Below are 26,811 nucleotides of genomic sequence, written 5' to 3'. Positions count from 1 at the left end.
GGTGACATCAGTTCTTTTTGTCTCTGTGGCCTTTGACTCACACCTGGAAATGAGTCACTTTACTGCTACATGGCTGAGCTCACGTTTAATTTTTTTTGGTTTGCTTGTTTTTGTTTTTTGTACAATGACACATAAAAATAGTATACTTGAAATGTTTTTATGTGCACAATTTCACATAAAGAGACTTGTACATATAGGACTCATACATACATACATATACGAGGTCTGTCCGTAAAGTATCGTACCTTTTTATTTTTTTCAAAAACTATATGGATTTCATTCATATGTTTTACGTCAGACATGCTTGAACCCTCGTGCGCATGCGTGAGTTTTTCCACGCCTGTCGGTGACGTCATTCGCCTGTGAGCACGCCTTGTGGAAGGAGTGGTCCCGCCCCCTCGTCGGATTTTCATTGTCTGGAAATGGCGGGATGAAAAGGACTTTTTTTTCCATCAGAATTTTTTCAGAAGCTGTTAGAGACTGGCACCTGGAAACCATTCGAAAAATTATCTGGCTTTCAGTGAAAATTTTACGGGCTTCACAGAGAATAAGGACTTTAACTACAGGTTTAAGGAGCCCTTTAAAGGACGGTCGGTGTGCCGCGCTGCGAGGTGCGACGATGCGGCACAAACCACTGGATCATTTCTAAGCTGATGGCTCTGTGGATACGAGACCGTCGTGTGCTCTTTCTCTGGTTATCACAAGAGCTGGACATCAGCCATTTTCCGGCAGATTTCACTTTTAACAAGAGATTTTGTCATGGAAAGCCGCGCGGAGGCTTCGCGCGTCACGACCGATTCGCTGATGAAGCGAGACAAAGGAACACCTCCGTTTCGGAGTGTTACAGGACAAGTTGGGACATGTCTATCTCGGCTTTCAGTGCTTACCAGTCGAGTGAGTATAAAAGAACTTGTGGAGAGCTGGAGATGTCCCAACTTGTCCTGTAACACTCCGAAACGGAGGTGTTCCTTTGTCTCGCTTCATCAGCGAATCGGTCGTGACGCGCGAAGCCTCCGCGCGGCTTTCCATGACAAAATCTCTTGTTAAAAGTGAAATCTGCCGGAAAATGGCTGATGTCCAGCTCTTGTGATAACCAGAGAAAGAGCACACGACGGTCTCGTATCCACAGAGCCATCAGCTTAGAAATGATCCAGTGGTTTGTGCCGCATCGTGGAAACTTTACGGACAGACCTCGTATATATATATATATATATATATATATATATATATATGTATATATGTATATATATATATATATATATATATAAAGTTTTTTTTTTTTTTTATATTATACACTGTATAGTCCTCGACACATACACACCAGGATTGTCTCAAGGGCCTTTTCTCACTGGACGCTTCCAAAGTGTCCAGTGTGAAAGGCCCTTCAGCTTTAAGATGCTTTTGGAAAACGAAGCCCAGATCAGTTTACAAGAGGGAAAAGTGATCAGTGTGATGGGTTAGCCAAGTTCAACATGTTACAAAAGCACACGCTTGGAGATAAATAGGAAATAGCGCAGACTGGCAGATGTGATGAAAGGTGACTCCACTCCCCTGAGCTGACACAGAAGGTCTACGTACACATATGCTTTCATTTGATTGGTAGCTAGTGGTCAGTTTGGAGTCAGCTTTGCTGACCTTTGGAGTCAGTTGCTCGTGGCAAAGCAGCATGTCAAGCTGGCTGCTCAGATGGTCCCTTACTGCTTTGAGATGGAAGCAAAAACAATGATTTCCATGGACAGCAGCAATAGTGCATGGACCACTAGTGCCTGAGCTCAGTATGTAACAATATTATCGCAGTCTGAGCATCATCCAGCATCTCCCTTTGGTGACCAGAGCACTTGAATCCTAATTTCAGTCTCAGAAACACATCAAAAGCCATTAATATGATTACATCAGAATGATGAGGCCAGCGCTTTGGTGTTTTTCCTGCCAATCTCTTCTTAAGCGAGAGAGAAAAGGAGAGTTAAATTATGTAGGTCAGTTATCTCCAGGCCGTGGTTTCTCTTTCTGCCCCACCTTCATTTTCTATGTCCGTTGTAATACATTATTATTCTCTTACCTCACATTCTTGTCTGTGACTTCAGCAATCCTTTGGGATGGTTTTTAATTTAATATTTCCTTTGACTGTTCTTGTGATGTTATTACAGCAATAAATAAACTGTGGCTTCAAAAAGGAAGTTGGAGTCATGACTGAAGGAAACACTATTTACTAAAATGATTTCCTAAGATGCAGCTAGTGCAGTCACATCTTGGTAAGTAAAAGACCGATGTCTTACAGGGCTCCTAAGCAATTCTGCATACACTGTAAATAATACTGTTATGGTAAATAAAATGGTAAACGGACTGCATTTATATATCGCTTTTCCATCTGCATCAGACGCTCAAAGCGCTTTACAATAATGCCTCACATTCACCCCAGATGTGAGGGTGCTCCCATACAAGGTGCTTACGGCACACTGGGCGCAACTAGGGTATTAAAGACCTTGCCCAAGGGCCCTTAGTGATTTTCCGGTCAAGCTGGGGTTTGAACCGAGGATCCTCTGGTCTTAAGCCCAATGCTTGACCACTAGACCATCACCTCCCCTTGTTAAACTTTTGTTTTTCTGAGTAGTGACATACAGCAGTAAGAATGCATACAACACTGTAAGGTTTATGCACCACATGTTACGTTACTCCTTACTGTAACATAATAGTTTGAATTTGTCATGAATGTGACAACTAATGTGATACAATAACAAGCACTCAGTGTACAAATATAGATATGTATTTACATTAAAACATGCCTGTGCTATTGTACTATTTACTATTGTACTGTACTATTTTTTTAAATGTTGATTTTACAAACAATAATGATAGAAATTAAATTTTCTGTGTTAAAAAAACCCAAAACAAACCCCCAAATCATGCAAATTTAATTCACGAATGAATGAATACCCGTGCGTTGCCCTTGGGGATCCACGGGCTTGGGATTGGGTAGTTTTTATAAAATAGGTAGCAGACACTTTTGAAGGGTGGTAATAAATTATATGAAGTTTCTATAATGATTTTAACTGAAAGTGCAGGAAATTAAAATCAGAAAGTTTGTGAATAATTGTATTTATTATTTGGCAGTTGATGCCATGTTTTATAACTGGAAAGGTTGAGATATTTCCTTTGTTCAGAGCTTGTCTGGTTACCACGGACTGATAAATGGTGATATCAACATCCATTGTTCACTGTCGTTACCTAATATCCCTAATTTTTCCAAAAATATTAGTCCTATCAACTTTCCGTTTTCACGGCATTCATCCTTCAATCAATCAATCAATTTTATTTATATAGCGCCAAATCACAACAAACAGTTGCCCCAAGGCGCTTTATATTGTAAGGCAAGGCCATACAATAATTACGTAAAAACCCCAACGGTCAAAACGACCCCCTGTGAGCAAGCACTTGGCGACAGTGGAAAGGAAAAACTCCCTTTTAACAGGAAGAAACCTCCAGCAGAACCAGGCTCAGGGAGGGACAGTCTTCTGCTGGGACTGGTTGGGGCTGAGGGAGAGAACCAGGAAAAAGACATGCTGTGGAGGGGAGCAGAGATCAATCACTAATGATTAAATGCAGAGTGGTGCATACAGAGCATAATTAGTATTTTTACTAATTAGCATAAATAGTATTTTGGATCCTTGACCCAAAATACATCAGCATACCAAACAGTAAATGTCAGCTCTCCCCAGTTTGTCCGTGATTGAAATCTCACACACACACACACACACACACACACACACACACACACACACACACACACACACACACACACACACACACACACACACACACACACACACACACAGCGGCCACTTGCCTTTTAATATATAAATAAGTAAACTTAAAGGAGAATTTCAGCTAATTACTACCTAGGCCCAATTTAATTTAATCAGTGCATTATTTATTTATCATGTAAACATCGCATTTGCAAGCATAAACTAACCAGCTCATAAATGTTACTGGACCTAGAATAAGAACTCAGACTAAACTGTTTCTTGTTGCCACTGAACAGACAAAAATGTTATTATAACCAATGGCTTCAATGCCGAGCTAAATGTAAACTTTTTAAAACAATCAGTTTTACAGTGAGTCTTACCTCAGCCTTTTAGCCTCTGACCATCACTGATCTCCATTGAGTGAATAAAAGTCAAGCCCAGAGGAGGAGCTTGTTTAGCTTGTACACACAGGATTGGTGATGAGGGGAAGACCTGGCGGAGTCACGCGCCCACCAGAAACAGAGCTGATGAAATGCCAGAATGCAGACACAGCTTTGGTCGTACAGAGACCAGATTGCCCATTACAGCAGACCTGGTACCTTGTACTCTTGTAGCACTCCACATAGGACCCAGTCCTAGGCCATTAACACATATAGACCTGTCAGGTATACTTCCATGCTCACTAATACAGTGAGGAAATAAGTATTTGAACACCCTGCGATTTTGCAGGTTGCCCCACTTAGAAATCATAGAGGGGTCTGAAATTTTCATCTTAGGTGCATGTCCACTGTGAGAGACATAATCAAAAAAAAAAAAAAAAAAAAAAAATCTGGAAATCACAATGTATTATTTTTTAATAATTTATTTGTATGTTACTGCTGCAAATAAGTATTTGAACACCTGTGAAAATCAGTGTTAATATTTGGTACAGTAGCCTTTGTTTGCAAATACAAAGGTCAAACGTTTCCTGTAGTTTTTCACCAGGTTTGCACACACTGCAGCAGGGATTTTGGTCCACTCATCCATACAGATCTTTCAGATTTTCTATTGAGTTCAGGTCTGGTCCTGGAGACTGGCCAGGCCACTCCAGGACCTTGAAATGCTTCTTACGGAGCCCCTCCTTAGTTGCCCTGGCTGTGGGTTTGGGGTCATTGTCATGCTGGAAGACCCAGCCATGACCCATCTTCAGTGCTCTTACTGAGGAAAAGAGGTTGTTTGCTAAAATCTCGCAATACATGACCCCATCCATCCTCCCTTCAATACAGTGCAGTCGTCCTGTCCCCTTTGCAGAAGAGCACCCCCAGAGTATGATGTTTCCACCCCCATGCTTCACAGTTGGGATGGTTTTCTTGGGGTTGTTCTCATCCCCTAAACATGGTAAGTGGAGTTGATTCCAAAAAGCTGTATTCTGGTCTCATCTGACCACATGACCTTCTCCCATGCCTCCTCTGGATCATCCAGATGGTCACTGGTGAACTTTAAAGGGGCCTGGACATGTGCTGGCTTGAGCAGGGGGACCTTGCTGCCCTGCAGGATTTTAAACTATGACAGCATCATGTGTTACTAATGTAATCTTGTGACTGTGGTCCCAGCTCTCTTCAGGTCATTGACCAGGTCCTCCTGTGTAGTTCTGAGCTTTCTCAGAATCATCCTTACCCCACAAAGTGAGATCTTGCATGGAATCCTAGACCGAGGGAGATTGACAGTTATCTTGTGTTTCTTCCACTTTCTAATAAATAATCATAACAGTTGTTGTCTTCTACCAAGCTGCTTGCCTGTTGTCCTGTAGTCCATCCCAGCCTTGTGCAGGTCTACAGTTTTGTTCCTGGTGTCCTTAAACAGCTCTTTGGTCTTGGCTATGGTGGACAGGTTGGAGTGTGATTGATTGAGTGTGTGAACAGTTGTCTTTTATACAGGTAACAAGTTCAAACAGGTGCAATTAATACAGGTAAAGAGTGCAGAATAAGAGGGCTTCTTAAAGAAAAATTAACAGGTCTGTGTGAGCCAGAATTCTTGCTGGTTGGTAGGTGTTCAAATACTTATTTGCAGCAGTAACATACAAATAAATTATTAAAAATAATACATTGTGATTTCCGGATGTTTTTTTTTAGATTATGTCTCTCACAGTGGACATGCACCTAAGATGAAAATTTCAGACCCCTCCATGATTTCTAAGTGGAGAACTTGCAAAATCGCAGGGTGTTCAAATACTTATTTTCCTCATTGTATCTGTGTGAGTGATTATTCAGATAATGTTAACACATAGCATTTTCATAGCATTACGAAAGGATGGAAAATTGCACATTGAATTAAACTATCATGTCGTATTATAATGAACAGTTGGCATGGGTCCATATCCAGTTTTGTAGATGATACTGTATTCAAATACGGTTGTGCTAAAATGTTTACATACCCTGGCAGAATTTTTTTAATTTTGTTGGGCCGTTTTTCACAGAATATGAATAATAACACAAAACATTTTTTTCATTCATGGTTAGTGGTTGTGTGAAGCCATCTATTGTCAAACAACTGTACTTATGCTCTGTTAATTGGGTGAATTACAAGATGATAACTTTGAGTCATTGTTTACAGAAGCTCTTACTCACTCACTCACTCACTCACTCACTCACTCACTCACTCACTCACTCACTCACTCACTCACTCACTCACTCACTCACTCACTCACTCACTCACTCACTCATCTATGTCTTTGCTGTCCAAGCCATACATTGTTAGCAGTGCAGGGAATAATCTGATTTTCATAGAAATATAGTGTATTAAATGAAGAACAACCAATTACATTTTGGTGGTGACCCTGATTCAAGAAGGACGTTCTGAATCCAAACTCAAAAACTGATCTGTCGATCTGTTAAAATTAAATTTTATTTATTTGCAGGGTGTCTACTCAATAGAAACACATCGTTCTGCAAAACAAAGTGAAGAAACAAGCATGATCTCAGCTTTTATTGAAACTGTTGTCTGATTTTTCTTTGGCTTCCTGGTAGAAAAACAAAAACTTGCAACAGAGGGAGATGAGGGAATTTTTCCTGTGGGCTTTGCCACAGCACATCTGGAAGTGATCTGGGAGCCAAGGAGACCTCTCGGCCAGGCTGGATCTCTCTGAGCGGGGCAAGGCAGACTGGAGGAGCGAGGGCCTTTGTGGAGTCTCTCTCTCTCTCTCTCTCTCTCTCTCTCTCTCTCTCTCTCTCTCTCTCCTTTTGTATTTGCCTGCATCTGTCTCTGTCTTCCACCATACACAGTCTTATAGAGAAGTTAACATTTTTATCATGAAGATGGCAGGTGAACAAGTTGAGCAAGTTTGTATGGGTGGTGGAAGAGAAAAGGACAAAGTCATGTCCATCTGTCTGTAGGTTTATCTATACATCCATCTATTTATTCCTCTGTCAGGCAGCAGCCAGGCAGTCTAAGAGATTAGACACATGTCTGCAGTGTGTGTCTGAGTTTGTGTGTGGGTGTGTGTCTAAGGTGAGGAGGTTGCGCCTGATGAGGACAATGGGACAGAAGGATTGAAGTGAAGACAGACAGCTGCTCGCTTACATTTACACATCCAGGAAAGAGTGATAGACTGAAGAGACAACTGAACATGTACACAGCTATAAATAGGTGGAAGTACAAGAACAAAGTTGAGTCATTTGACTCGTAATGAGTCATTTGATGAGCAGATGAAGGGAATAACTAAGAAAAAGGTGTGAGTTTTTGCAGATGTGGAACATTTTTCCTTTGAATCAGAGGTGAGTTTAGTGACAGGAATTGCTGTGATGAGCACAATAACTTCTTAACTGCAGCAGGACCTTCCACAGGAAATGATATCAATGCCAGGAAAAAGCCTGAAAATGAGGTCATTTAAACACATGAACACAATCGATCCATTCGGCGTAACCGTGGGTTCATCCAGAATGCATTTCTATTTACAGCATAAAAGGTCAGACTCAGAAAGTCTGACATACAAAAGCCGTGAGTAACAAGACAACTTATGGCCGAGCGTCCCTGTTGGCTTTGAGAAGCAACTGCAAGAATTTCGTCCACAGGCTGACTAAACGTTGCTGTTCCTCACATATTCTACAATTTTTGCAGGGGTTTCCAACATTTTCCCATGAGAACACGATCAATCTTAGCTACACCACCGTTACTGAAGTATTATATGCAGAAGTGGACATTGAAACCAGGATTCAACAACTCATAGCCCCTGACTTTTTGCAAACTAAGGAGTATTGAGCTATTTTCACCACCACTGCCAGATCCTTGGGGACGGATGCAGTCCTCATGACAGCCCTGTTAGTGCGTGTGGTCACACTGGAATCACCCATGAACAAAGTTTGGGCAGTTGTCAATCACTGAGTGGAGTTGTGAGTAAAAAGTTTTCCCTCAGAGAAATGTCACTCACAGCAGTCTGAGTGTAGACTCAGACTACTGTCAACACACCCAAAGAGTGCCCATGTCTCAATCTCATAAGGGGCCCATCACACGAAGAAGACCATGAAGAATGCACTGCATCTTGAAAATTTTGATGAACATATTGTAAGAGTCTACATATACAAAAACAGATCTCCTTCCACACTGAAATATGCTCTGTGTGTGCATATGGGAATGAATTGATTTGTAGGAAGAGTTGTGGAAAAAAATTTTTTTATTATTTTTTAAAGCCACTCAAATATGCTCAGGTTACTTCAAAGCAACCTGGGCCCGGTTTCATAACATACATGTCAACCCAATTGCACCACAGACTAAAACAGTTAAATGTGGTCTATTAAACATTAGGTCTCTCTCTTCTAAGTCCCTGTTGGTAAATGATATAATAATTGATCAACGTATTGATTTATTCTGCCTAACAGAAACCTGGTTACAGCAGGATGAATATGTTAGTTTAAATGAGTCAACACCCCCGAGTCACACTAACTGTCAGAATGCTCGTAGCACGGGCCGGGGCGGAGGATTAGCAGCAATCTTCCATTCCAGCTTATTAATTAATCAAAAATCTAGACAGAGCTTTAATTCATTTGAAAGCTTGTCTCTTAGTCTTGTCCATCCAAATTGGAAGTCCCAAAAACCAGTTTTATTTGTTATTATCTATCGTCCACCTGGTCGTTACTGTGAGTTTCTCTGTGAATTTTCAGACCTTTTGTCTGACTTAGTGCTTAGCTCAGATAAGATAATTATAGTGGGCGATTTTAACATCCACACAGATGCTGAGAATGACAGCCTCAACACTGCATTTAATCTATTATTAGACTCTATCGGCTTTGCTCAAAAAGTAAATGAGTCCACCCACCACTTTAATCATATTTTAGATCTTGTTCTGACTTATGGTATGGAAATAGAAGACTTAACAGTATTCCCTGAAAACTCCCTTCTGTCTGATCATTTTTTAATAACATTTACATTTACCCTGATGGACTACCCAGCAGTGGGGAATAAGTTTCATTACACTAGAAGTCTTTCAGAAAGCGCTGTAACTAGGTTTAAGGATATGATTCCTTCTTTATGTTCTCTAATGTCATATACCAACACAGAGCAGAGTAGCTACCTAAACTCTGTAAGGGAGTTAGAGTATCTCGTCAATAGTTTTACATCCTCATTGAAGACAACTTTGGATGCTGTAGCTCCTCTGAAAAAGAGAGCTTTAAATCAGAAGTGTCTGACTCCGTGGTATAACTCACAAACTCGTAGCTTAAAGCAGATAACCCGTAAGTTGGAGAGGAAATGGCGTCTCACTAATTTAGAAGATCTTCACTTAGCCTGGAAAAAGAGTTTGTTGCTCTATAAAAAAGCCCTCCGTAAAGCTAGGACATCTTTCTACTCATCACTAATTGAAGAAAATAAGAACAACCCCAGGTTTCTTTTCAGCACTGTAGCCAGGCTGACAAAGAGTCAGAGCTCTATTGAGCTGAGTATTCCATTAACTTTAACTAGTAATGACTTCATGACTTTCTTTGCTAACAAAATTTTGACTATTAGAGAAAAAATTACTCATAACCATCCCAAAGATGTATCGTTATCTTTGGCTGCTTTCAGTGATGCCGGTATTTGGTTAGACTCTTTCTCTCCGATTGTTCTGTCTGAGTTATTTTCATTAGTTACTTCATCTAAACCATCAACATGTTTATTAGACCCCATTCCTGCCAGGCTGCTCAAGGAAGTCCTACCATTATTTAATGCTTCAATCTTAAATATGATCAATCTATCTTTGTTAGTTGGTTATGTACCACAGGCCTTTAAGGTGGCAGTAATTAAACCATTACTTAAAAAGCCATCACTTGACCCAGCTATCTTAGCTAATTATAGGCCAATCTCCAACCTTCCTTTTCTCTCAAAGATTCTTGAGAGGGTAGTTGTAAAACAGCTAACTGATCACCTGCAGAGGAATGGTCTATTTGAAGAGTTTCAGTCAGGTTTTAGAATTCATCATAGTACAGAAACAGCATTAGTGAAGGTTACAAATGATCTTCTTATGGCTTCGGACAGTGGACTTATCTCTGTGCTTGTTCTGTTGGACCTCAGTGCTGCTTTTGATACTGTTGACCATAAAATTTTATTACAGAGATTAGAGCATGTCATAGGTATTAAAGGCACTGCGCTGCGGTGGTTTGAATCATATTTGTCTAATAGATTACAGTTTGTTCATGTAAATGGGGAATCTTCTTCACAGACTAAAGTTAATTATGGAGTTCCACAAGGTTCTGTGCTAGGACCAATTTTATTCACTTTATACATGCTTCCCTTAGGCAGTATTATTAGACGGCATTGCTTAAATTTTCATTGTTACGCAGATGATACCCAGCTTTATTTATCCATGAAGCCAGAGGATACACACCAATTAGCTAAACTGCAGGATTGTCTTACAGACATAAAGACATGGATGACCTCTAATTTCCTGCTTTTAAACTCAGATAAAACTGAAGTTATTGTACTTGGCCCCACAAATCTTAGAAGCATGGTGTCTAACCAGATCGTTACTCTGGATGGCATTTCCCTGATCTCTAGTAATACTGTGAGAAATCTTGGAGTCATTTTTGATCAGGATATGTCATTCAAAGCGCATATTAAACAAATATGTAGGACTGCCTTTTTGCATTTACGCAATATCTCTAAAATCAGAAAGGTCTTGTCTCAGAGTGATGCTGAAAAACTAATTCATGCATTTATTTCCTCTAGGCTGGACTATTGTAATTCATTATTATCAGGTTGTCCTAAAAGTTCCCTAAAAAGCCTTCAGTTGGTTCAGAATGCTGCAGCTAGAGTACTGACGGGGACTAGCAGGAGAGAGCATATCTCACCCGTGTTGGCCTCTCTTCATTGGCTTCCTGTTAATTCTAGAATAGAATTTAAAATTCTTCTTCTTACTTATAAGGTTTTGAATAATCAGGTCCCATCTTATCTTAGGGACCTCGTAGTACCATATTACCCCATTAGAGCGCTTCGCTCTCAGACTGCGGGCTTACTTGTAGTTCCTAGGGTTTGTAAGAGTAGAATGGGAGGCAGAGCCTTCAGCTTTCAGGCTCCTCTCCTGTGGAACCAGCTCCCAATTCAGATCAGGGAGACAGACACCCTCTCTACTTTTAAGATTAGGCTTAAAACTTTCCTTTTCGCTAAGGCTTATAGTTAGGGCTGGATCGGGTGACCCTGGACCATCCCTTGGTTATGTTGCTTTAGACGTAGACTGTGGGGGGGTTCCCATGATGCACTGTTTCTTTTTGCTCCGTATGCATCACTCTGCATTTAATCATTAGTGATCGATCTCTGCCCCCCTTCTCGGCATGTCTTTTTTCTGGTTCTTTCCCTCAGCCCCAACCAGTCTCAGCAGAAGACTGCCCCTCCCTGAGCCTGGTTCTGCTGGAGGTTTCTTCCTGTTAAAAGGGAGTTTTTCCTTCCCACTGTGGCCAAGTGCTTGCTCATAGGGGGTCGTTTTGACCGTTGGGGTTTTTCATAATTATTGTATGGCCTTGCCTTACAATATGGAGCGCCTTGGGGCAACTGTTTGTTGTGATTTGGCGGTATATAAGAAAAAAGTTGATTGATTGAACCCCTTTGAGGGTCCACCTGTATAACCAAGTGATAAAATCCATAAAATCAACACAAAATTCTTATAACCTCCAAATCACACCAAAATCAGTTTTATTACAGGACACACAACCGCATAGCGGTATCACATAACTGGAGTTTTGTCCATATATTAATAACTAACACCAGGGATCTCCATGGGCTCTTTTATGGTGGAAGTCCTCCACAGTTAAATCATCTTGCTCCACAGTAAAATTGCTTGCTGTCAATAAAATCAGTGTCTACAAGTACATTGTAGGTATTTTGTACAAACTCAATATATTTCCTGTGAATATAGTGTCACATAGCTGTTCTATTTTTACAGCAACAAGAACTCACAGAGTAACAGATCACTACTCCTAACAATCTTTGGCCCTACCATCTGAGACTGCTCTGCCCTACGATTGGATATTGGAAAACCATGTGACGGTGAACCAATTCCGATTGGATGCTCACATTGCGCACGTCATCACACAGCTTCTATGAAGAGTACAAAGATGGTGGATGGCTGGCCGAACGTCCGCGGAGTTGAGAAAAACAACAGTAAAAAAACAAATTTACAACAGAAAACCCTGAATATCCGTAAGACTTTATTTGTACGTCCGTATGACTCTGAAACTCAGAAAAATATGTATAATTTATTGACAATCCATATAGGTTGACATGTATGTCATAAAGCAACCTAAACTTTCAGTCTACTAAACTTTCTTCGTGGACTACAGTTAGTCACCCAACATTATCCATCTAATCACCGTTTCACATCGATGACTAAACTTGTAGATTAGCTGTCTTACCTTAAGGTACACTGACACGAGCATGCCTGTGACTCACGCCATAGCACGTGTCGTCGTGACGATCCCTCTCGCTGCGTTCTTTGTTCTACCAGCTGCCACGCACTCTGCGCTGGACGCTGTGTATATAAAATAATTATTTTGTGGTGTATTAATCACTTTTTTTCTGCAAATTGGCCGTTGAAAACGGCTCTAATCACATCCTGAATCACAGAGGAGGCTGCAGCCGGAGCCGTTTGCGCGCCGGTGCACCAAACTACATGCAGAAAGCATTCTGAGCCGTCTAAAAAGGCGATCTGCTGACGTCACCACTCGTTCTGTTCGCTTCTTCTTTACTCCACTTGAGGAACTGCACATAGTGTTGGAGATTAGATCGTGCCACATAGCACGACATTTATGCATGAAAGATTTTTTGAACATTTCAAAATTCTCTGTGCGCAATAGCATACCCTCTGGCGTCCTGTCTGCACCCATTAAAGACGAGTTTATTATCCTGCACGATACAGGTTGTGCTATTGCGTGAATCAAAGACATGCTCGTGTCAGTGTTTTCACAGGCATAACGACCTCGCGCGTGCCGTTGCAGAGAGACGGCTCCATGCACAGCAGTTTTGTTTACTTCCGAGTTGGTCGTTGTCATGAACTGTCTAGCCTTTGTTTTGTTAACTGAGTTTATTAACATTTACGGACCCATACAAACTGCAGAACGACATGTTTAGCACTTAGCCTAGCAGTTTCACTCTTCAGTTTCTTCTTCTACACTTTCGTCAACCTTTTTGTGCACACAACACTGCTCAGCTTAACAGCAACGCCCGGTGGCTCATGTGAGAACTGCCACAAACACATCATGACAGTCATCTACTGCAACCGTGGCCAAAAGCAGAGGAAGCTGTTCTTTTGAAGGAATACGAGGGTAGGCTGAAACGTTCTAAGGCTCACTATGATGCAGTTAATGCATTAACTGCATCAAAGTGAAAAGGCATCAGGCTGAAAAGTTCTAAGGCTCACTATGATGCAGTTAATGCATTAACTGTATCATAGTGAGCCTTAGAACTTTTCAGCCTGATGCCTTTTCACTTAGTGAGCCTTAGAACTTTTCAGCCTACCCTTGTACGAGCGACGTAGGGGTGCTTTTGAGTGTTCCAGCAAATGGTGATACATGGTAGCTGCCATTTTTTGAGGTAAGACATTGAAGTTTTATCAACTAATATAAGATTAGCCTCCTCTGTACCAGGCTAAAAAGTTTAGTTGGGTAACATGAAACTTCATCCGACTAAATGCTATGTGCAACAACTAACTTCAAAAAACTAGTCAAATCTATTCGACTAAACAAGATTAGACTGCTTTATGAAACCCGGCCCAGATCATAGATGTGCACCTGCCCACATGCTAGGACCTGAATGTGTAGAAAGAGGGGTGTGGGTGGGGGGTTGGGGGGATAGAATTTTTGGGGGAGCTGCATTCAGCATCATGGACAGTAATGTGGGTATTTCAAAGTAACCCACAGACAAGCTGCTATGTGAGCATGTCCGTGCCACACTCGTGCTGCATCAGTGGAGTCCCAGTTAATGCATTAATACATGCTTATTTAATTTTTACTGTGCCCTGATTTGCCCACACACTGGACCAGTGGTGGGCACAGCTAACTGAATCGTTAGCGTTGATAACCATTAATCTACTAACTGAAAAGCTAGTAATATAAGTAGTTAATAATTATTTTAAGAAAGGTGACAGTGTACACACATCGGCCAGTTTATTAGGTACACCTTGCTGGTACCAGGTTATGCCCCCTTTTGTCCCCAGAACTGCCTTAATTCTTCATGCCATAGATTCAACATGGTGTTGGAAACATTCCCCAGAGGTGCTTGTCCATATTGACATGATGGCATCATGCAGTTGCCAATTCAACCATTCTGCCCATTCTCCTCTGGCCTCTGACATCAACAAGGCATCTTCGTCCACATAGCTGGCGCTTGCTGGATAGCTTCTCTTTTTTTGGAACATTCGCTGTAAACCCTAGAGCAGAAACTGCTGATCTATTGGGATTTTCATGCACAACCAGATGGTCGTGCATGAAAAAATAGATCAGCAGTTTCTGAAATAGTCAGACCAGCCCATCTGGCACCAACAACCATGCCATGTTCAAAGTTGCTTAAATCCCCTTTCTTCCCCATTCTGATGCTCGAGTTGAACTTCAGCAAGTCATCTTCAGCACGTCCAGATGCCTAAATGCATTGAGTTGGCTGATTAGCTGTTTGTGTTATCAAGCAATTGAACAGGTGTACCTAATACTGTGGCCGGTGAGTGTATATCCTCAGAAAACCTCAATCACTTGTAAAGAGCCATCCCAAAATAATAAAAAACATCTAAATGTCAAATTAATGTTAAAAGTTGTTGTTGTTTTCTTTCCGCTGCTGCCAGGTGATTTGGCCACCACAGCACATTCAATGCATATCTGCATTGGGATTTGGCACAAGATTTACACCGGATGCCTTTCTTGATGAAACTCCAGTTATACATGGAGTAACACACACACACACACACACACACACACACACACACACACACACACACACACACACACACACACACTGGTATTTTTAAGTGGCCTCCCAGCCAAGAAATGTATGTTAAAGAATACTTAACCTTAAAAACTGAATTTTTGGTGGTGTGTTATCCCATTGTTTAACCAGAACATGACAGTCATTATTCAGTGATTATTACCCCAGTTTGTTGATGTTGTGGAATCATATATTAGGCTGTAAACCTACAAAATAACCTGGTGTTGACTTTTCTGTTTAATTATTAGTTTTTCATATGCCATTTCCTGTAATAACATGCAATGTATAAAATTCTGAGTAACATTTCATTTTGTAAATTAATGTTGTTATATTTCAAATTTGGTCCTTTACAAATGAACAAAGAAAAGTATTGGGGTGACAGGTACATTCATCATATCAAAAATATTTTTTCTAGGACTGCTGTCCTGGAATCAGTTAAATATTCATCCAGTTGTGGATACACACAGATATGATCATAATTACTTTTAAATTTAACCAGATATATTTTACTAGGTGACATTTGTTTAAGGAATCATCTGGGTTGATTAATATTGACCAGCACCGAGGTCCGCCAGGCTCTGCAGCAGCTAAGTCAGCGTCAGTCAGGCAATGCCAGTGTTCATCGTGGTACTGGAAAAATTTTCACCATACTTAATAGCCTTCAACATTCATGCTAAAATGCCAGCAAGAGTTGAGCTCCTCTACCACAACGTCACCTCCGCGCCGTTACTGCTTCATTGGCCTCCACTAGCTTCTGCTGACCAATGTCGGAGGTTTGACTGGATGCAACACCTCCTCTGGGTTCCTTGGGCATGAAGAAATATGAAGAAATGTGAAGGAATATGTAGAAGCTGTCTCAATGGCACACGGGTAGCAAATGATACAATCGTGGAATTATGTCAAGTTAATAGGCTACCCCACATAATGTCTCAAAAACTGAGTCGATGCTAAGTGCAGTACCAATGCGCCCGCCCCCGATGCTGAAAGTTGCAGTACGCCCTGTAGTACGTCCGTGGATCATCACCAAATGTCAAGCTCCACTGAGCTATGCCGACCTGCGTTGAAGACGGGAAATTTGGACTCCTTCAGTGAGCTTTCTCTGGTGTTTCACAAAGATTTTTGAGAATCTGCTCCGCCGGCCAGCGTCAGCCCCTTCATGTCACAGTGTGAATGGTCCCTTAGATTGAGTGATGCTCTTGCTGATACAATAGTTTTAAAGATCATGTGTGACGTACTGTCCTCCGTTCCTGGAAACTCAGGTGGTAAGGACAATTACATTCATTATTTCCCCCATAAATCAGCAATGTAATATCACTGTCAGTGGCTGTATTATGTATTCCTTCTTTTATTTTCAGTCTCTTGCAGCTACAGAGCCTGTTGCTTCTTCCATCACCCCCTCTCCATCATTTAATCTCTGTCTATTTGCAACTGATGTGCATAGCAGGGATTATTAACGTCGACAATCTGAATACAATCTTCTTATCAATCAGCCTTTGTTCCTCTTGTCTCTTGGTTCTCCTTGGTCACCTTGGTAACCTGCATCATCATCATCTCTCTCCTTTTTATCTCATCTTCCTGACTTTATAATTGATCCACAACACGGGTCCTTTGATAACCGTTTTTTATGTTGCTCTGTCTGTTTCTGTTTCCTCAGGATACTCAATCAGCCAGTGTTTTCCATGATGATAGTGGCTCTGTCTTGCTGGATGACACTTCTAGCCAATCATCAGCTGCCGCGGACACTGAGGAGGAGCGGAGGAGTGCCTTAGAGAAAAGCATGTATGTGTTTGGTCATTATCTAACCAGTCAATAATAATCCTAACATTTTGTCAAACTGTGGTCAAATTACTGAATAATTTATTATTTGTCAGGATTAGCTTTTAAAGAGCTTGTATTACACACCAAGTGTTGTTCTCAAGCTATCTAAAAAACAGATATTAAATTTCAATTTTAATTCAACTCAATTTGTTTAGTTCAGGGGTGCTCAAGTTCGGTCCTCGAGAGCTACCTTCCTGATACTCTTAGTTGTCTCCCTGCTCCAACACACCTGAATCCAATGAAAGACTCGTTATCGGACTTTTAATGAGCCTTTCATTGGATTCTGGTGTGTTGGAGAAGGGAGACAACTAAGAGTAGCAGGAAGGTAGCTCTCGAAGACCGAACTTGAGCACCCCTGGTTTAGTTTATATAGCGCCAAATCACAACAAAGCTGCCTCAAAGCGCTTCACAGAAGTAAGGTCTAACTTTACCAACCCCTAGAGCAAGCACAGAGACAACAGTGGTAAGGAAAAACTCCCTCTGACAATACTGAGGAAGAAACCTCAAGCAGACCAGACTCAGAGGGATCACCCACTGCTTAGGCAATTCTAACAGTTTACAAAGATTTACAAAGCTGAAGAAACAGAAAACAGGAAATCAAAACAACATGACATAATAACAAAAGAATATGTATTTGATGAGAAGTCCATGCAGGCGGTTATGTCACGAGCAGGGGTCATCGAGCAGTCTCCATGCTGTCAGTGGGCCTGTTCCTACCACAGTGTCCATTCCAAACGCAGACTACAGTGTTCTATCTGTCAATCCCGCTATCCATAGCCGTCCCACTGTCTGTAGCTTGAACAGAGAGAAAAAGAGCAGAATCAGTCTCCTGGAAAAACTACACCTAAGGTATAATTCATCAGCAGTAAATCAATAGGAAAGCAGAGAAAATACTAAGGTGATCATCGGCCACTAGCCAAATGTCAAGCTCCACTGAGCTAAGCTTCACTAACAGATCCAGAATTTAGATAAAGTTGAGACCAAGACCTATCTGTTACTAATAAAATGAATTTAACAGGATAGGAAGCATAGTTCCATACTCTGCTGGTATGCTAGCCATACGAAAGAGAGACTAAAGGCATCTTAAGTCTGGACTTGAATACCTCTACAGAATCTGACTATCTCTGTTGGGAGATCATTCCACAAAACAGGTGCAGCCCTGTGTATGCAGAGCCTGGGCCGGTACATAGAGTTTAAGTAGGTCATCTAAGTAGAGAGGGGTGAGTCCTTGAATAATTTTAAGGTTAAGAGCAGAACCTTAAAATCTGACTTCACAGAGACAGGAAGGCAGTGAAGAGACACGAAAATGGGTGTAATGTGGTCAAACTTTCTGCTTCCTGTTAAGAGTCTGGCAACCAATGCAGGGGTGGTGGCCAAGTGGTTAGTGCACTTGGTTTCAGTGCGGAAGGTTTCTGGTTCAAATCTCACTCCTGCCACATCTCTCCATGTAATGTGGAGTTGAGTCAGGAAGGGCATCCGGTGTAAAACTTATCCAAAATCAACATGCAGACCCACCTTAGATCTGTTGTGGCGACCCCTAATGAAAACAATGGAGCAGCCGAAAGGGACTTACTTGCAAAGTTTGCAGTTAAATATACCTCATAGATACTGAATTGATGGAGCTTAAAAATTACCTGTTGTCAAACTCTCTGGTTCAGTGCCTCCTGCTTTAAATGTAAAGGACCTTTGGCTCACCATGCCCACTATTCTTATTGATAGGAATAGTGGGCACACACTGGGGGTTTGCATTTCTCCCTTATAAAATGATACAATATGTATGTAGATGCATGGGTTATGAATAGGGTTGAGTATCGAGAACTGGTTCTTTTTGAGAATTGTTATGAAATTATTCGATCCACTGACATCTTTCAAGGGAATTTAAGGGATTCCCTTATCAATCCTTCAGAGCAGTCGTTGTTTTTAAGAGTGTTTGTCGGGAAAATGATAATTTTTCTATGTTGATTGCAGACCCTGCAGTGGGTCTGCAATCAGCTGCTTCTGCAGTGTGGCTCTGCTTGAAGCTTGAACCAATGAAGCAGTGCTCCGATGCTTTTTTTTTTATTCTCTGCTTCACTGATTGTCAGAAGCGGCAAGTCCGTTTCTTAACCCCTCTCAAAGCCATTTAAATATGTCAGTCATGAGTCACGTTTGGAGTAACATCACTAACTGGGACTCTTGTCTTGTTGTGGGCAAGAAATGAGAATCATCCTCCGTTCCGTTCTCACAGCTCCAAATGCTGCACCGCTCTCTGTCGAGTCAGGTTAGAGTCCGGCCGGAATTAATAACTTCAAAGTGAATCACCATTTTAAATCAAATGGCACCTCTTTCCAAACGTTGTAATACAAACAATAAACTACAATTGACCAAAACATTTTTTCCTCCCAAAATGAGACGTCCTGCATTCTTTATTAATTACATCCTGACTTGCAGCACAGCCGGCTGAGCTCAGCTCAGAGGTTGTGTTTAGAGTAAAATTTGTGCCATTAATGTCTGAAAGGAAATGCTTTTAACAAAAACTACAGATTTTGTTTATTTCTATTTATGTCCAGGGATCAAGGATCCAGTGACCAATTTCAAATTTATTTACTTTAAGACTCACTAAAATGTTGTTGACATAGAAAACCTTTAAAGCCTACTTTGAATACACAGAAAATTCACAAGAGGTATTGATAAGGGAATCAATAAGAATCGGATCTATAAGCGGAATTGATAACGGCATCGATATCGATCCCTAGTTATGACACAAATCAGGAATGATACTTTTGTATTATTATCACTTTACCGAGGCGTTGCTGGGCTGGTAGCGTAGATTTACATCTACGCTACCTGCCTATACCCGCCAACTGTGTGTAAACAAATGATGTCATAGCGCGCACAGCCCAATAACTGTACGCAGAGGAAAAGATAAAAAGGCGAGAAGTGTACCACTTGCACCCCAGCATGCTACACAGTGTGCAGGCTCATTAGATCAGATATGGACTTCAGTAGCATGTGTCACTAATTGTGGGAATTTGAGAATGCCATATTTAGATTAGAAACAATTTTGCACAATTTGACGACTTTAATAAAAGGCAGTTCGCTATCTGGGCATTTGTGTGTATTTTATGTGTGTGTGTGTGTGTGTGTGTGTGTGTGTGTGTGTGTGTGTGTGTGTGTGTGTGTGTGTGTGTGTGTGTGTGTGTGTGTGTGTGCGTACATCTTTACAGGTATGTGCTGAAGGAGCTCATTGAGACAGAGAAGACCTATGTAGCAGATCTGGGGCTCATAGTTGAGGTAAACCCAATAGCCTGATGACTAAGAAAAAGCCATAAGAAGAAGAAACTAAATATAATACACCTACCAGTTCTCTGTCAGTGAGCGAGGACCAAATCCTTATCACACTTTCCTTCAAGCTTTAGTCTACCTCCAACTCATCTTCAGACTTAAGCAGATCTGATGAATTATCAGCCTGAAGAGCATTATGTTGCAAGGCAAGCCATCTTATGCTGCCTTAAATAGCTGAAGATATTTTGGTTCTGAGAAGAGTACTTGCCATCTAAAAGTTAATAAAAGCTCTGTTAGATGGTGTGTGATCACTGCTCCCCGGCTATATTTGCTGGTGGTATTCTGGCACAGGTGTGGGCTTTTGTCAGTTTGAATACACATCAACAGCTCTGTTATATTCTTGCAGGGCTACATGGGCACAATGAACTCCAAAGGTATACCAGAGGACATGAAGGGAAAAGACAAGATTGTCTTTGGCAACATTCACCAAATCTTTGACTGGCACAAAGAGTAAGCGTTTAGTAGTTTGTATCAGAATGCACAATATTGGGTTTGTGCATTTAAAAGCATTAGCAGTGGTCAAAGGGACAGGTCGAGCAAAAGACAGTTCTGATGGTGTGCTTGTGTTTTCTCTCGAAAGCTACTTCCTTGGAGAGCTAGAGAAGTGTTTGGCAGAGCCGGAGAGACTGGCTCAGCTCTTCATTAAACATGTGAGTATGCCCACTGTGCAGGCACATGCACGCACGTCACTGGAAGTGTCTGGGTCTGTTTCCCTGTGCTGTTTGGCCTGAACGCAAATATAGCCTGAAAAAGCATGCAGAGCTCCTGTTTATCCTGCAGCGTGCCCCCACTGTACCACCCTTACCCCGCTCCACTCTCCCACAGCTGCCAACGTCTCTGCTTCCACTTCCCTGTTATTAGTATGTCTCCGTCCATGTTGTTGTTTTCACAATATACACATGCACAACGCACTGGCCGGTTTCCAGTCTGGACTGAAGTAGTCAGGAAACGTCAGAGAGAAAAAAAAAAAACAGCCAGAAGGGCCAACAGGAATAAGTTGAGGAAAAACAAAGGCTGAGCTCAGATCCTTTGATTTAATGGTTTTTTATACACCCAAAATTTGCAACCGACTTCTTCCTCTGTGTCATGGGTCAAAAATGCAGCGCAGGAAAGATGCATTGTTCAGTTAAACAAGGAGTAAACACAGAGCTTACAGTCACAGGACTTACACAAAGACCAAACTGTCTGTAGTTTATTAGTTAAGTAGTGGCACGTGCACGATTGGAAAACTTGGCTTTACTTCTTCTCTGACGATGACTCGTTTAAATATCTATAACTTTCTTTTAGCTGTTTAAAGTACTCAGTAAGGCTCGGCCCACTGGATAATCAAGTTAAACATTCTGCGGGGTAATAACGTAACTTGTCACTAAATCTAAGCGTGTTGTCAAAGCATGAAAGCGAGCAGACTGGGAAGATGCTCACGAAAACCAAAAAAGACATTTTAAGAGGAGCTGTAACATCAACATACAACATGTGGACAGACAAACAGACAAACATGCTTTAGTATGGTGCTTCACAGTGCATGTACAGATACCCCCCGCCGCCCGGGGGTGCTGCCTGGTGTTCATATTCAGCTGGAGCCACTCTGTCATCTCTAGGTTACAGAGCCATGCAGCCTGTTGCTAGGTACAGTATTATGTGGACAGTCGTTAAAAGTCTCTGGTTACTCAGAGGGTAACCAGGGTAAACTATACATAACCTGATGCTCATCTACACCTAACGCCATTAGTGTTCTCAAGCCTTACACCTGCGCTCTCTTTCCATTTAGGTACAGGAGAGAGGGCACGAACAAGAGAGAGAGTCAGTCTGTTCGATAAGCCCTGCTCTCCACAAAAAAATCTTTTTTGCTTCTTTTCTGATCATCTCCAACAGAAACCAGAGACATCACACCTTGACTTCTGATGCTTTAAAGTTTTAAATTCTCTCTCTCCCTCTCTCTCTCTCTCTCTCTCTCTCTCTCTCTCTCTCTCTCCACTCGAGGCCAGCAGGTGCTATCTTGCTCAGAATCTGGTTTTGCATTAAATTTGGAGCCAGATTCTGTCTGTATATACAAGCTGCCATGTTCCCATCCTGAAGTATCAGAGAGTTTGCCAGTGATCTGTATATAACACTGGATTGCTCATTGGCCAATATTTCTGAAGCTAATTGGCCACCATATTACCACTCGCATGTACTGCTCTTGAACCATCTTTTCTATTGATCTTTAACCAGGCGCACGCAACTTTATTCTTTGTGATTTTGCCAAAAATCAAAGGCCGGTCATGTCATGTTTATTAAACTGCGCAAATCACCAGTTCAAAGGCTGTGGACAAACATTTCACCTGTGAGTATGATTGAAATGGAAAGTAATGAACAATAATTTGAAGAGTTCTATCCCTTATTCCAGCATATAGGCGTAGATACTACTACTACTACTACTACTACTACTATTACTAATAATAATAAGTGGTTTGTGTGTAGCCACATGTTGAGTTTTGTGTTAGACGAACTATTTTAAGACATTTATTAGGTCTACTTGTGCATAGTTTTGGAGCTTCAGGCGTTGTTGCTACGAGCTTTATTATTAATATTAGGCTGAAGCTCATAGAGCTGTGTGTAATAAATATTAACATTGCAAGGGAAAACCAACTCTCCTGCAGCTAGTTAAGTGATGTTTTATTCTTTCAGTGGAACGATTAAAAAATACACTATTGATATTATCCACCAAGATTTTTGTTAACCATCCACTTTTGTTCTTGTTCACTTTTGTTCATGATATGGTACCTATATATATATATATATATATATATATATATCAACCTGGTCTCACGGCAAGTCATGCTTCAGCAGCACGAAATATACATTAATCTATTGGTTCATGAGGTTGTGACGAAAAGCGCCTCATTTTCGTCACAGCAGCACAAATTCATTCTCATTCATTCCGTGATAGCTGCACGAAATTAAAAGTGAAGCGGGGGGGGGGGGGGGGGGGGGGGTCGGGGGGTTATGGTTAAGGTGGGGGGAAAGAGTAAGATTAGGTTATGGTTAAGGTTAGGGTTGGGGTGGGAGTAGGGTTAGGAATAGTGAGTTAAAAAAAGCTCCGTCATGAAAATCTGACTCATTTCCTCACGGGAGTATGAACCCCCCCGTGAGACTGGGCTGTGTGTGTGTGTGTGTGTGTGTGTGTGTGTGTGTGTGTATATATATATATATATATATATATATATATATATATATATATATATATATATATATATATATATATATATATATATATATATATATATATATATATATGAGGTCTATTAGAAAAGTATCCGACCTTATTATTTTTTTCAAAAACTATATGGATTTGAATCACATGCGATTATATCAGACAAACTTGAACCCTCGTGGGCATGCAAGAGTTTTTTCACACCTGTCGGTTGCATCATTCGCCTGTGGGCAGGCTTTGAGTGAGGAGTGGTCCACCCCTCCCGTCTATTTTTTCATTGTTTAGGAATGGCTCAGAGACTGCCGCTTTGCTTGATCAAAATTTTTTCAGAAACTGTGAGGCACATCCGAGTGGACACCATTCGAGAAATTCAGCTGGTTTTCGGTGAAAATTTTAAGGGCTGATGAGAGCCGGAGGGCGCGCCGCGCTCCGAGCCGCCGTCGTCAGCCTGTTTCGAGCTGAAAACTTCAAAATTTAAGGCTCTGTTGACCCAGGACGTTGTGAGAGAACAGAGAAGTTTCAGAAGAGGTCAGGATCAGCAGTTTATCTGGACATTCCACTGTTAAAGGAGATTTTGTAATGAAAGACGTGCGGACGGATTCGCGCATCGGCAGGCAGCCGCTCATGGCCCGGCGCCATGGGACAAGTTTGAACATGCCCAGCTCTTAAACAGTTTCTCGGATACTCACTCGACTGAAAACCATTGAAAGCCACCTGAATTTTACAAATGGTTATCAACACGGAGGTGTTTCTCTGTGGCGCCGGGCCATGAGCGGCTGCCTGCAGACGCGCGAATCCGTCCGCACGTGTTTCATTACAAAATCTCCTTTAACAGTGGAATGTCCAGATAAACTGCTGATCCCGACCTCTTCTGAAACTTCTCTGTTCTCTCACGACGTCCTGGGTCAACAGAGGCTTAAATTTGGAAGTTTTCAGCTCAAAACAGGCTGACGACAGCGACTCGGAGTGCGGCGCGCCCTCCGGCTCCGTGGGTTGTCCTTAAAGCGACAGCAACACTCCATAATCTCTCATCAGCCCTTAAAATTTTCACCGAAAACCAGCTGAATTTCTCGAATGATGTCCACTCGGATGTGCCTTACAGTTTCTGAAAAAATTTTGATCAAGCAAAGCGGCAGTCTCTGAGCCATTCCTAAACAATGAAAAAATAGACGGGAGGGGTGGACCACTCCTCACTCAAAGCCTGCCCACAGGCGAATGACGCAACCGACAGGCGTGAGGGTTCAAGCTTGTCTGATGTAATCGCACATGATTCAAATCCATATAGGTTTTGAAAAAAATAAAAAGGTCGGTTTCTTTTCTAATAGACCTCGTATATATATATATATATATATATATATATATATATATATATATATATATACGAGGTCTATTAGAAAAGTATCCGACCTTATTATTTTTTTCAAAAACTATATGGATTTGAATCACATGCGATTATATCAGACAAACTTGAACCCTCGTGGGCATGCGAGAGTTTTTTCACACCTGTCGGTTGCATCATTCGCCTGTGGGCAGGCTTTGAGTGAGGAGTGGTCCACCCCTCCCGTCTATTTTTTCATTGTTTAGGAATGGCTCAGAGACTGCCGCTTTGCTTGATCAAAATTTTTTCAGAAACTGTGAGGCACATCCGAGTGGACACCATTCGAGAAATTCAGCTGGTTTTCGGTGAAAATTTTAAGGGCTGATGAGAGCCGGAGGGCGCGCCGCGCTCCGAGCCGCCGTCGTCAGCCTGTTTCGAGCTGAAAACTTCAAAATTTAAGGCTCTGTTGACCCAGGACGTTGTGAGAGAACAGAGAAGTTTCAGAAGAGGTCAGGATCAGCAGTTTATCTGGACATTCCACTGTTAAAGGAGATTTTGTAATGAAAGACGTGCGGACGGATTCGCGCATCGGCAGGCAGCCGCTCATGGCCCGGCGCCATGGGACAAGTTTGAACATGCCCAGCTCTTAAACAGTTTCTCGGATACTCACTCGACTGAAAACCATTGAAAGCCACCTGAATTTTACAAATGGTTATCAACACGGAGGTGTTTCTCTGTGGCGCCGGGCCATGAGCGGCTGCCTGCAGACGCGCGAATCCGTCCGCACGTGTTTCATTACAAAATCTCCTTTAACAGTGGAATGTCCAGATAAACTGCTGATCCCGACCTCTTCTGAAACTTCTCTGTTCTCTCACGACGTCCTGGGTCAACAGAGGCTTAAATTTGGAAGTTTTCAGCTCGAAACAGGCTGACGACAGCGACTCGGAGTGCGGCGCGCCCTCCGGCTCCGTGGGTTGTCCTTAAAGCGACAGCAACACTCCATAATCTCTCATCAGCCCTTAAAATTTTCACCGAAAACCAGCTGAATTTCTCAAATGATGTCCACTCGGATGTGCCTTACAGTTTCTGAAAAAATTTTGATCAAGCAAAGCGGCAGTCTCTGAGCCATTCCTAAACAATGAAAAAATAGACGGGAGGGGTGGACCACTCCTCACTCAAAGCCTGCCCACAGGCGAATGACGCAACCGACAGGCGTGAGGGTTCAAGCTTGTCTGATGTAATCGCACATGATTCAAATCCATATAGGTTTTGAAAAAAATAAAAAGGTCGGTTTCTTTTCTAATAGACCTCATATATATATATATATATATATATATATATATATATATATATATATATATATATATATATATATATATATGAGGTCTATTAGAAAAGTATCCGACCTTATTATTTTTTTCAAAAACTATATGGATTTGAATCACATGCGATTATATCAGACAAACTTGAACCCTCGTGGGCATGCGAGAGTTTTTTCACACCTGTCGGTTGCATCATTCGCCTGTGGGCAGACTTTGAGTGAGGAGTGGTCCACCCCTCCTGTCTATTTTTTCATTGTTTAGGAATGGCTCAGAGACTGCCGCTTTGCTTGATCAAAATTTTTTCAGAAACTGTGAGGCACATCCGAGTGGACACCATTCGAGAAATTCAGCTGGTTTTCGGTGAAAATTTTAAGGGCTGATGAGAGCCGGAGGGCGCGCCGCGCTCCGAGCCGCCGTCGTCAGCCTGTTTTGAGCTGAAAACTTCAAAATTTAAGGCTCTGTTGACCCAGGACGTTGTGAGAGAACAGAGAAGTTTCAGAAGAGGTCAGGATCAGCAGTTTATCTGGACATTCCACTGTTAAAGGATATTTTGTAATGAAAGACGTGCGGACGGATTCGCGCATCGGCAGGCAGCCGCTCATGGCCCGGCGCCATGGGACAAGTTTGAACATGCCCAGCTCTTAAACAGTTTCTCGGATACTCACTCGACTGAAAACCATTGAA

At 41.7% G+C, this 26,811-nt stretch overlaps 1 protein-coding gene across 1 annotated transcript in view; it reads left to right on the top strand.

The window, feature by feature from the left end:
• Positions 1–26,811, top strand: part of arhgef25a (Rho guanine nucleotide exchange factor (GEF) 25a) — a 370,615-nt gene that overhangs the window by 276,772 nt on the left and 67,032 nt on the right. The window contains exons 5-8 of the mRNA XM_034172401.1: positions 16,807–16,931; positions 20,177–20,243; positions 20,641–20,744; positions 20,875–20,944. Coding sequence (XP_034028292.1) covers positions 16,807–16,931; positions 20,177–20,243; positions 20,641–20,744; positions 20,875–20,944 — 366 coding nt within the window. The remainder of the gene's footprint in view (positions 1–16,806; positions 16,932–20,176; positions 20,244–20,640; positions 20,745–20,874; positions 20,945–26,811) is intronic.

Source organism: Thalassophryne amazonica, chromosome 6 (genome assembly GCF_902500255.1).
Source record: "Thalassophryne amazonica chromosome 6, fThaAma1.1, whole genome shotgun sequence".
NCBI lineage: Eukaryota > Metazoa > Chordata > Actinopteri > Batrachoidiformes > Batrachoididae > Thalassophryne > Thalassophryne amazonica.
The sequence above is the reverse complement of the archived record's forward strand: the minus strand, read 5'-3'. Positions and strand labels throughout refer to the sequence as shown.